Source organism: Bufo bufo, chromosome 2, assembly GCF_905171765.1.
Source record: "Bufo bufo chromosome 2, aBufBuf1.1, whole genome shotgun sequence".
NCBI classification, from domain to species: Eukaryota; Metazoa; Chordata; class Amphibia; order Anura; family Bufonidae; genus Bufo; species Bufo bufo.
In genome coordinates this window covers 579379587-579393555 of record NC_053390.1, presented here as the reverse complement: position 1 = coordinate 579393555, position 13969 = coordinate 579379587, and the positions used below count along the sequence as shown (strand labels likewise).

The following is a 13969-nucleotide window of genomic DNA, read 5'->3' as shown; positions in this document are numbered from 1 at the left end:
TTTAGTAGATATGATAGGTATATAAGTCCGTTAAATGTTTCATATCTATATTTTCATACTTTGAAGTGATGATGAAATGATGACAATCCGACATTTCTTATATTATGGACCCTGAGTTAATTGTTAAGGGCGCACAGATTTATTGCTTCATGTATGGAACGATGAAATTTTAGTCCTTTGTTTCGGTTATTTCAATGGCTGGTTTTATAACATTTTTACATTGGCAAAATAGTTTCAGACAAAATGCAAATAGACGTTTGTGGGTAAACAATCCAAGTGTCCACTTCTTTACTAGCAGTAGCTTAACCAATGAATGTATGACAGCTGATATGTCCTGAAGTATGGCTAATTTAACTGTTTCGTGTTGGATAGCAGCATTTAGCAGGAAGATGCTGATCCAGCCTTGGTCATGGCCACCATCCTTCTCTCTCTGGCGGTAGAGACAGAAGTGCTAGGAGTCCGCCTTTACGCTGAATGTGAGCACCACATCTACTAAACATTGGACTGAAAAGTGATGGACCGCAGTAGATATCTATCATTAGTTTTCACCGATTATCTGATACCTTCATGAAAGTGGATCCACTATGTTTTTATTTATATAGCTGTTTTTTAAGGCAGTTCAGTCAGTTTGTGTGATTGCCACAAGCCTCATGCTGCATGTTCAGAATATAGGATGGCATTAGACATATAAATAGGTGCAGTAGTGCAAATGCTCAGTTTCTTCTGTATCTTCTGTTGACTTTTATAGGAAGATACCCCACATGTAGTCACTTTATTTTATTTTTTTGAAGGGACTGACATCCTTAGCTTCAGGTAGGCCATTTGTCCCAGCAACTTTTATAGCGTATCTAGTTACTCTATAGGTCATAAAAGTATTTTGAGATAAAACCTATTTCATTCTCTCAGGTATGAAAAGTGAATGAACACATGTACTTAGCTTTCACTGTTTTGCCAAAAAACGATCAACTGGTTCCTAGGAATCAAATTTTGCTAGGGAGTCAAGAACAAGCCAAAAGTGCTATTTACAGTGTTAAACAAGGCAAAAGAGGGGAAAAAAAGCAAACAGTATCTGTACAGTGCTGAGCTCCACAATAACCCATTTAATGGAAGAACTTGGCCTGCTTCTATTTACTGGTTACATGATGCCATGCAATATCTGAAGTAGTTAAAAGAAAGAAAATCCTCATTGACAGAGAAAAGGAATACAGGGAAAGTACACAGAGTACAGCAAGCACTATGAAGGAAATGCATGGAGGGATGAGTGCTTTGCGGGTTGTGATGTAATATTTGTTTCTTTTCAATATGCAGGTTTCATTGACTCTGAGGCAGTGTTATCTTATCTACCACAGACTGGGAAGAGCTCATACCATCTGGTATCAGAGGGCAGTTCTTATCCACAATACTAGCTGAGTTATCACTGGGAGAGGACAAAGTGGAAGAAGACATATACAGGCTTCTCTGCAGGAGCCCGTAGACTTGTGCAGTGCAGGTGCAATACACAGCCAATGCTAACAACTCTCAGAACTGGCTTTTACTGTCTACATCTTATTCACTAACTAGTTCTACAAGCTTTGTGTAGACAGAAGCCAGCTCCTAATAGAATAAACCCGTAAGTGCACAGGGCAGCTGTACCATGGGTGCTGGGAGGCAATGTGGAAGGATATGGGTTTTCTTAGCACTTATATTGAGTGTATGGCTGGTGGTGGCACATTCTCAAGCAACAACCAACTTTACCACAGAACAGGGATTCATTGGAGCTATACTGGAAACCTATGGAGTGGATGGCAACCTCAGTGCCAGCATTGTGGACAAGATGTTGGATGGCTGTGGAAAACCTGAGGAGATGCACTTAAGTAACAACCAGGTAAGAACTTCATTTAGATGCTTCTTTACAATGGGATCCACCAGCCTGGGGCTGGAGCTGGAGTGGTAGCTAAGGATGGGAACATGGCCAAGGCAGAGCTATGGGTTCTTATAAAATCCTCTTCAGACCCTTATTAGTTCTTTAAAAAAACTGTTTGTTTAAGGTTGGTTTTGCCTGCCATAATGGGCTTTACCCTGCTTTTTTAGATTTCTGAATGGATGTTTTGCTCAGTTATGTGGGGAGCAAAGGATTTATTTGCTGGTGGATATATTATTTGAACTGGACACATGCTTGTGCAATTTGCTTTTTATTCATATTAGTCCAAAACATTTCAAGATAGAAGATTAACTATTGGAAAAATCATTGTGTATGAGCAGTTTGTGTGACATTGTGTGATACAGTATGTATTGCTTTTTGCACAACAAAACTGTGAAAGGACTATCTTCTATGCCTCAGGGGGTTGGTTGGGTAATACCTTGAGCTGCCTTAATTATGGCATGTCCATTATCTAAATGCTGACACCACATTTCTTTTGACAGTTGCCTTTTTCTGCTGGTTTTCTTGGCTGACACGTGTTAGGACTCGGAGTTGTCGTACTGAACTTCTGTTTAACGTGTTTTATTAATAATCATATAACATTGTAAGATATTATTATGGATTATTCAAGTAATTCCCAAACTGTATTGTAGTTTTACCATTTCACAGTCTAGTGTATGGTATTAAAGGCCCATGGACAGAGACAAACACTAACTAAGGTTTGGGGGTGTCCCTGGGCAAACTGTTGTGTGGGAGCCCCATCCACCTTTTGTAAAGAGGAACATAGAACAGGTAAATGAAATTCTACATTAAAATAAAAGTAACAATATTGTTTACTAATCATAACATAAGAATATAGACCCAAATAACAGTGCTTTATAGGACTGAGATAATAGTATCCTAGAGTGCCCAAATAAAAGTGCTATACAAGTACATAAATAAGCAGATTTCTGAGTCTGAGAATTTTGGTAAGTACCTCTTAAAGCAGTTGGTCACTCTTTAATTACTTTTCATAAATGTGCTGCAAACACCACATAAAGCCACTTACTAATATAATGCTTGTAGTACATCTGCACTGGTGCACTGCAGCCAAGACATTAACGTGATGGTTTACACAGGTCCGCATCCCTGGCTGTAGGGTAGTCTGGTCCCAACATGGTCGCTGATGGAACGTCATTTGACTTGATCTTCAGTCCTTCAGCAGCCTCTGTTGGACTGACTTAGCACCGTACGCTGCATGCGCAAGTTCTCCTTTTGCTGTGCAGTGCAGTTCGATGGAGGCCTCTGAAGGACGTATTGAGTAACATGAGCCTCCATTAATGTATACCACAGTTATAGTTTATTGCTTCTCTTGCTTCCAAGGCTATAGCTGTTCATAGACATAAACATGTAAAATCCAAATATTTTGGGGGTCATTTATCAAGACCATCATTTGTACACTGGCCTTGATATGCCCTGCTCCGCTAGAAGATGCACTTAATTTATGAAGAGGCGTACAAATATTTTGAGCATTCATCTTGACACGTGGATACAGATTCCTGTCATAGTGTATTTTTTAATCGACATATTACATTTTTATCTATTTTACAACTATGGTAATGCTTTTGTCTCCATAGATTATCTCTCCAACAAGTCACTTTCATTAGTGGATTGAGTTGTCTGCATCTCTATGTCCCCTGCAGTACAAACATAAAGATCTTTATATCTGCAGGGTAAATTCACAGTAGCCTAAAGAATATTAAGGATATTCTTTGCATTTGAAAGGGGCTCTCACATAATGTCATGGCTAATCTGCATACAACTCCAAACAGCTATAGACTACATAGTAACACAGTAACATAGTTACATCTGTCCATCCAGTTCAGCCTGTTATCCTGCAAGTTGAGCCTCTAGAGCAGGCATGCTCAACCTGCGGCCCTCCAGCTGTTGCAAAATTACAACTCCCAGCATGCCTGAGCAGCCTACAGTTATCAGCCTATAGCAGGGCATTGTGGGAGTTGTAGTTTTACAACAGCTGGGGGGCCGCAGGTTGAGCATGCCTGCTCTAGAGCAGGCATGTCCAAACTGCGGCCCTCCAGCAGTTGCAAAACTACAACTCCCAGCATGCCTGGATAGCTTACAGCTATTAGGGCATGCTGGGAGTTATAGTTTTGCAACAGCTGGAGGGACGCAGTTTGGACGTGCCTGCTCTAGAGAAAGGCATAAAAACCCTCCTGAGATGGAATCCAATTTTCCTCATTTTAGAGGGGAAAAGAAAATTCTCCCCGACTCCAATCAGCCAATTAGATAACTCCCTGGATCAACGACCCCTCTCTAGTAGCCATAGCCTGTAATATTATTACACTCCATAAATACATCCAGGCCCCTCTTGAATTCCTTTATTGTACTCACCATCACCACCTCCTCAGGCAGAGAGTTCCATAGTCTCACTGCTCTTACCGTAAAGAATCCTTTTCTATGTTTGTGTACAAACCTTCTTTCCTCCAGACGCAGAGGATGTCCCCTAGTCATAGTCACAGTCCTGGGGATAAATAGATGATGGGATAGATCTCTGTACTGACCCCTGATATATTTATACATAGTAATTAGATCTCCCCTCAGTCGTCTTTTTTCTAAAGTGAATAACCCTAATTTTGATAATCTTTCAGGGTACTGTAGTCCACCCATTCCAATTATTACTTTAGTTGCCCTCCTCTGGACCCTCTCCAGCTCTGCTATGTTTGTCCTGTTCATAGGAGCCCTGAGTTAGAATACTTATAGAATACAATAACAGAACTGGACATGCAAATGTTTGTGTCCATAGTGCCCTGTATCTAGCGTCCCCCATTTGCCGATTCACAGGCGTCAGTCTTTTAGAGTTCAGTGGATGGTGTAATGGAACCTGTCAGCTCCAGCATGCTGTCCTCAGGGGCAGCATAGTTTAGTGACAGACCTGCTGACCATCCTGTGATGCTGGACGATGACTGGTGTTTTCCTGTTGTACATATAGGGCAGCGCGCGGCATGGGACTCATCTCCTTTGCAATGATAGTGCATGCTGTGGAGTTCGGCATGTCAGTACTCAATGCTATCACATGAGTGACAGATTGCTGAAATCAGCAGGTCCGTCACTACATTATACTGCCCTTTGTGAGAGCAGCATACAGAAGATGAAAGGTTCCCTTAAAGCATGGAATTTCTATTGAGCTTTATGGATCTTGCAGCGGCCAAGAATTAGTGACATTTTTCTCCCATTCCTGAGAAATGGCATATCCAGTGGGGTTAAAAAGAAGGAAGAGTATAAGGGCTCATGCACACGAATGTGTGTGGCCTGTATTGCAGCCCTGCAATATAAGGGCATTGACTGTGTGTATTCGGTATCGCGGATGAGGACCATTTTACTTCAATGGGTGCGCAATCTGCAAGATATGGAGTAATGTGGAGCGGAGGCAAGGAGCGGAAACACTACAGAGTGCTTCTGTGGATTTCTGTCCGTTCTTCCGCACTGCCAAAAAATAGAACATGTTCTGTTTTTTTTACGGTGCGGACTAAATCTTTCAGATTGTGAACCCATTTAAGTGATTGGGTCTGCATCTGCAAACGGCGGGCACACGGTCGGTGCGAATGCATTGCAGACCACTATTTATGTCTTTGAGGACTAATGCACACAAACTTTTTTTTCTGTGTCTATTTTGGAAATGACTCTGTGTGTTCCGTGTCCATATGTTCACATGGCAATTCCGCAAAACAATATATTATTGTCTGCATTACAGACAAGGATTGGACTGTTCTATTAGGGGCCAGCCCTTCCATTCTGCAAAATGCAGAATGCACACAGCCTGTGTTTAGCGGATCGGTAATTTTCGGACTGCAAAACAACAATGGTTGTGTGCATAAGCTTTTGTATCCACTCCCATATTTGGCTCAAAAACTATACACAAAAACTGCATTTGTGACAAACAAAAACGCTCTGTGAGTGGAGATATTCATATGTACCTACAGGATAGAGACCTTTTGGTCTGGTCATGCAGACGGGAAGGCAGGGGCGGACTGAGAACCCTCAGGGCCCCCGGGCAAAATAAATCAAGGGCCCCCTTACAGGCCCCACCCATGCCCCGCCTCCAGCCGCACACTACACAATCTTTAATAAGATTTCACAGTTAAAGCGACACAAAAGGCACCCAGACCACTTCAGCTCATTGATGTGGTCTGGGTACAGTGTTTCTTTTGCAAATCGAGCTGCAATGTTCTAGAGAAACTGCATTGTTTACGTTCCAGCAATAAGTCAGCCTCTAGTCGCTGGCAGCCACCTGAGGGCTTCCTGGAGTAAAACAGACCTTTGGTCTGGTATCTGACGCTGGACGTCCTCACACTCTGCATGATGACCTCCAGGGTCAGATTTTTCCCCATAGGAAAGCATTGATTCAATGCTCTCATATGGGGTGATCTAATCTCAGCGTCCATTAGTGAGCCTCTGTTAGAAGCAGTGTGGGCATAACTACTGTGAAGGGGGCACATATCTGGGCATAACTACTGTGAAAGGGGGGGGGAGGCCCTTCACAGTAGTTATTAATCCCTTTCAGCAGTCTCCCCTTCCGTGAATGGGGGACTGCTGAAAGGTGTTAATAACTACTGTGAAGGGCCTAGCCGTCTGGGCAACCCCACAGATCATCCCCCCACCCACCTTGTACTTGTTCCACTGATCCGCTACTTGCGGGCTACATGGGCATGAGTTCAGTCACTTCGGTGCGCAATCCTATCCTGAGGCGCGTGATCCCTCGAGACCCGTGACCTACAGCGGCAGGTCTTGCGGGATCACGCGCTGCAGGACGGGATTGGCCACCGAAGTGACTCAACTCATTCCCGTGCAGCCCACAAGTAGCGGAACAATTACAAGAAGGGTGGGGAATAGCCAAATAAAAAAATATTTTGAACCAAAAGGTGTTATGGGGGATCTGTGGATGGCACTGTTATGGGGGCTCTGTGGATGGCACTGTTGTGGGGGGATCTGTGGATGGCAAAGTTATGGGGGCTCTGTGGATGGCACTGTTGTGGGGGGATCTGTGGATGGCACTGTTATGGGGGCTCTGTGGATGACACACTGATATGGGGGCTCTGTGGATGACACACTGTCATGGGGGCTCTGTGGATGACACACTGTTATGGGGGCTCTGTGGATGACACACTGTTATGGGGGCTCTCTGGATGACACACTGTTGTGGGGGGGGGGGGCTCTGTGGATGACACACTGTTGTGGGGGGGCTCTGTGGATGACACACTGTTATGGGGGCTCTGTGGATGACACACTGTTATGGGGGCTCTGTGGATGACACACTGTTATGGGGGCTCTCTGGATGACACACTGTTGGGGGGGGGGCTCTGTGGATGACACACTGTTGTGTGGGGGCTCTGTGGATGACACACTGTTGTGGGGGGGGGCTCTGTGGATGACACACTGTTGTGGGGGGGCTCTGTGGATGACACACTGTTGTGGGGGGGGGGCTCTGTGGATGACACACTGTTGTGGGGGGAGGCTCTGTGGATGACACACTGTTGTGGGGGGGGATCTGTGGATGACACATATATAGCAGCATATACAGTGTCATCCACAGATCCCCCATAACAGTGTCCCTGTGAGTGAATGATCCCCAATACACTGCGCATGCGCGAAAAAGACGACTTGGCGCAGGCGCAGTAGAGGTAAACAAAATGCAAACAAAAACAAAGGTTAACAAAATGCAAATATCTAGATCTCTTCAGCACCTCTGTGATGTTTAATTGACATTATTATGTCTATATCGTGGAAAATAGTTTTAAGGAAATGAAATAAAGATTTTAAATGTTATATTAGTCAGCAGTTCAATCTAGACGTAATGCAAAACTATCTCCCACGATATAGACATAATACTGTCAAGTAAACGGAACACCGGCATCTGGTGTTGTAATGGCAGCGGGGCCCGGAGCAGTCACTGTATTCTATTACACCGGGCCCCGCTCACTGTAATACTAATATTCAGATGTGAACAACTTGAAATCCTCTGCGATCCTCTCCCTCTCCCTCTCTGTACTCACAAACTCAGTAGCAGGCCGGGCGGCAGCGCAACTCACTGACGTCACGCGCCTGCTCCTCCCACTTTATGAATGAAGTAGGAGGAGCAGGCGCGTGACGCCAGTGAGTTGCGCTGCCGCCCGGCCTGCTACTGAGTTTTAGAGATGGGAATTTCGCATCTTTTTCATGAATCGGATCTTCGGTTTACTTCCTGAGCCGGCAGAAGCAAGTGAACTGAAGATCAATGCGCATGCACAGCTCATCGAATCTTCGGTTCACTTGCTGAGTCGGCTCTCAAGTGAACCGAAGGTCTGGAGGGACTCGCTCCTGGCAAACACAGCTCTGCTGCAGTGGAGCAGACTGATGTAATTACACTGTATAGTTATTGCAGGGATTTAGATAATGGTCTAAGTGTTTATTAGTTAAAAGAATCAAATGAGTCAGAGACGTGTCACCGAGTCCCTGCCAGGCTTCCTGCTCTGCTACATTGCTGCAAGCACCCTGTACACACACAGCTCTGCTACTTTGCTGCAAGCACCCTGTACACACACAGCTCTGCTACATTGCTGCAAGCACCCTGTACACACACAGCTCTGCTACATTGCTGCAAGCACTCTGTACACACACAGCTCTGCTACATTGCTGCAAGCACCCTGTACACACACAGCTCTGCTACATTGCTGCAAGCACCCTGTACACACACAGCTCTGCTACATTGCTGCAAGCACCCTGTACACACACAGCTCTGCTACATTGCTGCAAGCACCCTGTACACACACAGCTCTGCTACATTGCTGCAAGCACCCTGTACACACACAGCTCTGCAACATGCAATACTATACCACCCCCCGGACGGACTTGTCAGGAGACAGGGAGCCGCAGAGCAGGAAGCCTGGCAGGACTCGGTGACACAGTCTGTGACTCATTCGATTCTTTTAACTAATAAACTCAGACGATTCTCTGAGTCCCTGCGACTCCCCCTGTGCTGTGAGTCAGTGCTGGACTGCTGGCTGCCTCTGATTGGTTGGGGGGCGGGGAGGGGCGGGGCTAGCTTCCACTGTCGGCTCCTATTACACTGCCTGCTGCTGCCTCTATGCTACTGAGGTTGTGAGTACAAAGAGGGAGAGGATCGCAGGGGATTTCAAGTTGTTCACATAGGAATATTACTATTACAGTGAGCGGGGCCCGGTGTTATGTTATTCTGGGGTGGGCCCCCATCCCGGCCGGGCCCTCGGACCATGTCCGAAGTGCCCGACCGGTCAGTCCGCCCCTGCGGGAAGGCGGTATTAAGGTTTGGATCCAGTGGTCAGCTGCCTACAGCGGCTGGACCTCAGGACTTCCCTGCTGTCTCTCGGCACTGCACTTAAACTACCGCCACTACCAGGAGAGAGGAGACAGCTTACTCCTGTTGCAGCCACAGTAGTCAAATAGCACTGGCCCGGCATCTGCCAGCTCTACTGTGTTTGTCTCATATCATAAGCTGCCAGCAAAGGCCTCATTTTTTCCAGAGAAATTGTAGGCAAATATTAGGTTTTTAAAGGAAAATTTTGCGAGCACTCTTGTAAAGGGTAGCACCTTTTGCGGGATACTGTAGATGGCACTGAGCTTTTCACGGGTCACTACGGACAGCACTATCAGGGAATAATATGGAGGGCACTATTTTCAGGAGGCACAATGCAACATATTACATTCACGTGCTCGGTCTGAGGCGCTATCATTTCAGATGGCACCATCTGTAACATTGTTATTTTCAGGGGGAACAGTTTTTGGCACTAATATATTCAAGGGACACATTGTGTGACGATATTATATTCAGAGTACGCAGTGTATGGTACTTATATTCAGGGGACATAGTATATTCAGGGGCACAGTGTGTGTCAATATTATTTTTAGGGGGCAGAGTTAGGGACAGTTTTAGACAAAGTAAGTTGAAGTGGGGCATCAAATGCTGAAAAGGTGTATCAACAACACAGTTACGGTCAGCAGGCAATGTGAAGAGATCTGTAGAAATGATACCCCCATCCTGCTAACAAAACACACTATACAAAGACCAATATTACTAATGATACTACCATACAAGGTCCAAATACTACTGCCACACTATGACTTCATATGGACTCAATATTATTACTATACTGCCGTTGAATAAAAAACACTATACTACAACCAATATACCAACAATACAGTGACCAGTGTTGCCAACCAGAGTTTTTTTTTTTTCTGGACAACTTATTCCAAAATCATAAACAGCCAACATTTTTTACAGACAAACTGCAAAACTATAAGGAATGATAAAGATTATAAGTAACACATGTCTATAGCTCACTATATTGATAAGAACTCATCACCAGCATTTACTGTGAGCTGTAAAATGATAATTACCACCAAAATAATCTAGTCTAGTACCACCAGCCTCAAAAAAAATCAGGAACACACCTATTTTTTCACTGACACAGGAAAAAAAATCAACTATTTTATAGACTGTGTAGAATTTTGGGCAACCCTGACAGTGACCATATAGTGGTAATACCAGTCCTAGATAGGTACTCTGCAGACCACATACGGTAAGTAAATACAGTTAAATATAATTATTCAAAGGTGATGATTTCTCTGATTGGAGTCTTTTCCATATTGCCCAGGCCACCATGAAGACTTCATACAGCAACAACCTGCGTCTGCAGAGTTAGCTGCCAAAACATATTCCATTCCTCATTTTTCCAGCAACCTACCTTTTGCAACCCTACCGAAATTTCTTATCCTGCTGATATTCCCAATTCTGTGCCTTTTGCTGCCCCATTTTCCTCTATTATTGTACTTTTTGTGTGGCACAGTGTCCTCAAAAGCTTTATTTCACATATAATGTTGTTGTATCTAGAGTTACCCTCCAAATATAGCGCCCTATAGACAGAAATCCTGAAAACAATAGTGACTGATGATGCTCCCCAAAATAATAGTGCCAAACAGATAGTGCTCCATATTGTGCCACATACATTAGTTGTATCCCAGTTGAAAATAGTGCACCGTACAATAAAAGTGCTATCTTTTGCACCCGGTCAAATAAGGTGTGACACCTGGTGCTCTAGTTTTTTTAATAGTTCCACATTTTGTACCCCACAAGTAATTGTTTATAGACTACTCTCTTGTCCCACTTTCTCACATAGACTGCTCACCATGCCCTCTCTGTTACACAAACTGTTTCCTATGGCTCCTCTCTTAGGCCTCATGCACACGACCGTATGTGTTTTGCGGTCCGCAAATTGCGGATCCGCAAAAAAAATGGATGACATCCGTATGGCATCCGTTTTTTTTGCAGATTCGTTATTTTTGCGGATCCATTGTAATAATGCCTATCCTTGTCCGCAAACTAGAAAAAAATAGGACATGCACTATTTTTTTTGCTGGGCTACGGAAGGGACATTCTGATGCGGACCGCACACGGTGTGCTGACCGCATTTTTTGCGGACCCATTGAAATGAATGGGTCCGCATCCTATCAGCAAAAAAAACGGAATGGACAAGGAAACAAAATACGGTCGTGTGCATGAGGCCTTAGGTTGAGTTCACACTTCAGTTATTCGATCATTTATTTCCATCAGTTATTGTGAGCCAAAACCAGTAGTGAAGCCTACTCAGAGGTAAGGTATAATGAATAGATTTGCACCTGTTCTGTGTTTTTGACCCAAACCTGGTTTTGGCTCACAATAACTGAAGGAATTAAATGACCAAATAACAAAAATGTGAACTCAGCCTTAGGCCTCATGCACACGACCGTTATTTTTTGCAGTCCGCAAAACGGACTTCCGTTGTTCCGTGATCCGTGACCGTTTTTTCTTCCGTGGGTCTTCCTTGATTTTTGGAGTATCCACGGACATGTAAAAAAAACGTTTTGGTGTCCGTCTGGCCGTGCGGAGCCAAACGGATCCGTCCTGACTTACAATGCAAGTCAATGGGGACGGATCCGTTTGACGTTGACACAATATGGTGCAATTGCAAACGGATCCGTCCCCCATTGACTTTCAATGTAAAGTCAGGAGTCCCTAATAATATACCATCAGATCAGAGTTTTCTCCAATCCGATGGTATATTTTAACTTGAAGCGTCCCCATCACCATGGGAACGCCTCTATGTTAGAATATACCATCGGATTTGAGTTAGATTGTGAAACTCAGATCCGACAGTATATTCTAACACAGAGGCGTTCCCATGTTGATGGGGACGCTTCAGGTTAGAATATACTAAAAGAACTGTGTACAGGACTGCCCCCTGCTGCCTGGCAGGTGCTGCCAGGCAGCAGGCGCCAGACCCCCCCTCCCCCCCCTCTGTATTTAACTCATTGGTGGCCAGTGCGGCCGGCCCCCCTCCCTCCCTTGTATTTAACACATTGGTGGCCAGTGCGGCTTAACACATTGGTGGCCAGTGCGGCCGGCCCCCCCTCCCTCCCTTGTATTTAACACATTGGTGGCCAGTGCGGCCGGCCACCCCTCCCTCCCTTGTATTTAACACCTTGGTGGCCAGTGCGGCCGGCCCCCCCTCCCTCCCTTGTATTTAACACATTGGTGGCCAGTGCGGCCAGCCCCCCCTCCCTCCCTCCCTTGTATTTAACACATTGGTGGCCAGTGCGGCCGGCCCCCCCTCCCTCCCTTGTATTTAACACATTGGAGGCCAGTGCGGCCGGCCCTCCCCCTCCCCTCCCTAATTAAAATGACCGACCCCCCATCATTGGTGGCAGCGGAGAGTTCCGATCGGAGTCCCAGTTTCATCGCTGGGACTCCGATTGGTAACCATGGCAACCAGGACGCTACTGCAGTCCTGGCTGCCATGGTTACTTAGCAATTTTAGAAGCATTATACTTACCTGCGATGTCTGTGACCGGCCGGGCGCTCCTCCTACTGGTAAGTGAAAGGTCTGTGCTATAAGCAATGCGCCGCACAGACCTTTCACTTACCAGTAGGAGGAGCGCCCGGCCGGTCACAGACATCGCAGGTAAGTATAATGCTTCTAAAATTGCTAAGTAACCATGGCAGCCAGGACTGCAGTAGCGTCCTGGTTGCCATGGTTACCAATCGGAGTCCCAGCGATGAAACTGGGACTCCGATCGGAACTCTCTGCTGCCACCAATGATGGGGGGTCGGTCATTTTAATTAGGGAGGGGAGGGGGGGGGCGGCCGCACTGGCCACCAATGAGTTAAATACAGGGGAGGGAGGGGGGGCCGCACTGGCCACCAATGAGTTAAATACAGGGGGGGAGGGAGGGGGGGTCTGCCCCCTGCTGCCTGGCAGCACCTGCCAGGCAGCAGGGGGCAGTCATGTACACAGTTCTTTTAGTATATTCTAACCTGAAGCATCCCCATCACCATGGGAACGACTTTGTGTTAGAATATACTGTCGGATCTGAGTTTTCACGAAGTGAAAAATCAGATCTAAAAAGCTTTTATGCAGACGGATCAGCGGATCTGTCTGTGTGAAAGTAGCCTACGGAGAAGGATGACGGACGCAGATGGCAATCTTGTGTGCATCCGTGTTTTTTCACGGACCCAATGACTTGAATGGGTCCGTGAACCGTTGTCCGTCAAAAAAATAGGACAGGTCATATTTTTTGGACGGACAGGAAACACGGATCACGGATGCGGCTGCAAAACAGTGCATTTTCCGATTTTTCCAAGGACCCATTGAAAGTCAATGGGTCCGCGAAAAAAAAACGGAAAACGGAACAACAGCCGCGGATGCACACAACGGTCGTGTGCATGAGGCCTTACAGAGATTGCTCTCCATGCATTTTTTCTTTTACAGTCTGTTCCCTATGTCTTACTTTTTATATAGACTGCTGTTCATGCCCACTCTTTTACAGACTGCTTGCCATGACCCCACTTTCTAATAGACTGTACCTCATGCTCCCTCTGTTACACAGACTGCCCACTTCTTCCTCTTGCCCTCTCTTTTTCACAGAGACTGCTCACAATTCCCTACACTTTTACAAACACTGCTTTCCATAGTCTTCTCTCTCACGCAGACTGCTCCACATCCCCCTCTCTCTCGCAGTCTG

At 45.6% G+C, this 13969-nt stretch overlaps 1 protein-coding gene across 1 annotated transcript in view; it reads left to right on the top strand.

Moving 5' to 3' along the window:
* The first annotated feature begins 1314 nt into the window (after positions 1-1314).
* Positions 1315-13969, top strand: part of SLC39A8 (solute carrier family 39 member 8) — an 81734-nt gene continuing 69079 nt past the window's right edge. The window contains exon 1 of the mRNA XM_040420489.1: positions 1315-1864. Coding sequence (XP_040276423.1) covers positions 1634-1864 — 231 coding nt within the window. The 5' untranslated portion in view covers positions 1315-1633. The remainder of the gene's footprint in view (positions 1865-13969) is intronic.